The 2349-nt window shown below is 48.3% G+C and overlaps 1 protein-coding gene across 1 annotated transcript in view; it reads right to left on the bottom strand.

The window, feature by feature from the left end:
* Positions 1-1969, bottom strand: part of ADGRE2 (adhesion G protein-coupled receptor E2) — a gene marked incomplete at its 5' end in the record, with an annotated part of 30718 nt that extends 28749 nt beyond the window's left edge. The window contains 3 exons of the mRNA XM_011981808.1: positions 565-738; positions 1286-1464; positions 1862-1969. Coding sequence (XP_011837198.1) covers positions 565-738; positions 1286-1464; positions 1862-1969 — 461 coding nt within the window. The remainder of the gene's footprint in view (positions 1-564; positions 739-1285; positions 1465-1861) is intronic.
* Positions 1970-2349: the final 380 nt, after the last annotated feature.

The following is a 2349-nucleotide window of genomic DNA, read 5'->3' as shown; positions in this document are numbered from 1 at the left end:
ATACTCATATATATAGTATATATGTATATATACTCATATATATAGTATATATGTATATATACTCATATATATAGTATATATGTATATATATGTATATATATATTCCATTAGTTCTGTCCCTCTAGAGAACCCCGACTGATACGAACCTTAAGCGGGATTCCGCATGAAGGAATATTTTTTCCTTGGCCTCCAGATAGGAATACTGAAAGGTTGCCAGAGGGTCATGTGAGAAAGGATGTGAGTGGCCTCTAGGAACTGAATGCCATGCCTTCCTGACAGCTAAGAAAGTGAGATCTCAGTCCTACAATCACGAGAAACTGAATTCTGCCAGCAACCAGGGAGCCTGGAGAAGGACCTCAAGTCTCCGATGAAACGGCAGCCCTGGGGGTGGGGCGACACGATGATTTCAGTCTTGTAAGACCCTGAGCAGAAAAGCCATCTTGCTATGCCAGCTTGCTGACCCATAGCTGTGAGATAATGCATTTTTTTTTAAAGGCTGCTACGTCTGTGGGGATTTGTTACACAGCAATAAATGCAGAGTGCAGCCTCTCCTAAGGGTCTCACCTGTACATCGTAGGGGGCCATGAGGACGGCAAAGCTGCTCAGGTGGGTGCAACGGCAGATGGTGCTGGTATCTCTGGTGCCCATTGTGCTGCAGCCTGTGGTGGCCCAATGACCACATCCATTCTGGCCACGCTCCCAGAAGACACAGAACACTTTCCGTCTTGGTATGACCGACTGCAGGAACAGAACACAGGTGTGGGCTGGGCATGGCGGCTCACGCCTGTAATCCCAGCACTTTGGGAGGTTGAAGCAGGTGGATCACTTGAGATCAGGAGTTTGAGACCAGCCTGGCCAACATGGTGAAACCTCATTTCTACTAAAAAAAAAAAAAAGTACAAAAATTAGCCAGGCGTGGTAGCACACACCTGTAATCCCAGCTACGAGGGAGGCTGAGGCAGGAGAATCGCTTGAACCTGGGAGGTGGAGGTTGCAGTGAGCTGAGATTGTGCCACTGCACTCCAGCCTGACTGACAGAGTGAGACTCTGTCTCAAAAAAAAAAAAAAAAAAAAGAAAGAAAGAAAGAAAAAGAACCCATGTGTGAGCTGGTGGGTGGGTCTGATGCTCAGAGATGCTTACCCAAAGCCGGCTTGGGAAGGACTGACTTTCCTGGGGAGATAATGTACCCGTAAGAGACCCATGAGCCCCAGGGCTGAGCTGGGCAGCAAGGCTATGCCTGGACTCAGACTCCCCACCCACCCCCACCACCCCACCAGCACTCACACGGTGGGAGAAGGTGAAGGTAACTGGGGAGCTGAGGTTTTGGGTGTCGTTGTTGCTCAGAAAGGCAGAGATGACATCTGAGAGCAGGATGGGGAGCAAGCCCTGGTGTGTCTCATTCAGAACCACCTGCTTCTCAGGCTCCGAGACCAGGGGGGCCTCAGCCAGCAACTTGCCCATCCCTGGAACGGAGACAAGGCCCACCACAGAAGGGCCTGCGGGACAGGGCCAAGATTGAATCTTGGAGTAGATTGAATCTCTGGGTCCACATCAGAGTTCCTCCGCCCCGCACAGAACTTTCTACTCATGGAGATGGGCTACCTTCCTTTGGCTTCACCCGTCCCACACTTTCCTTCAGTCTTTAGTTCTATATGTATCACATCCTGTAGGACAAGGCCACCGTTAATATCTCAGAGTCCCCAACAAGGTCCCTTCCTCTTCAGATGGGCTCTCCTCTTACAGCCCCACCCTACCCACCCCACACTTCCCTTTAATCTTTAAATCTCTTAGTTTTCACATTCTTGGGCATCTTGTCCCACCACGAAGCTTCACTGACCACCTCCCCATCTCAACCATTACCTGGGTCACCAGATTTCTGTGCCAGACTCCAGTCCAGCTGCATCGTTGCCTGATTCTGTCTCAAGGTGACATTCCTGTCTACTTGCTTCTGCACCTCCAGGGAAAATTCTGTGAGTTGTGGGAATTATATAAGGGGAATTAGGTTAGGAATCGTGCCTACAGTGGTTGATATACTATGACTTAATTTATATACTATATACACATACAGGCTGAAGTTACAAAATATCAGAAGAGAAGAGTATGAGCAACTGTATATCCACAAAGTAGATAACCTAGATGAAATGGACACATTCCTAGTGACACGCAAACCACTGAAACCAACTTAAGAAGAAATAGATCAGCCGGGCGCGGTGGCTCATGCCTGTAATCCCAGCACTTTGGGAAGCCAAGGCGGGCAGATCACGAGGTCAGGAGATCGAGAGCATCCTGGCTAACAAGATGAAACTCCATTTCTACTAAAAATACAAAAAAAAAAAAAACAAAAAACC

Source organism: Mandrillus leucophaeus, unplaced genomic scaffold (assembly GCF_000951045.1).
Source record: "Mandrillus leucophaeus isolate KB7577 unplaced genomic scaffold, Mleu.le_1.0 Scaffold230, whole genome shotgun sequence".
Taxonomy (NCBI): Eukaryota; Metazoa; Chordata; class Mammalia; order Primates; family Cercopithecidae; genus Mandrillus; species Mandrillus leucophaeus.
Note: the sequence above shows the minus strand (reverse complement) of the source record. Positions and strands in the feature narration are given on the sequence as shown.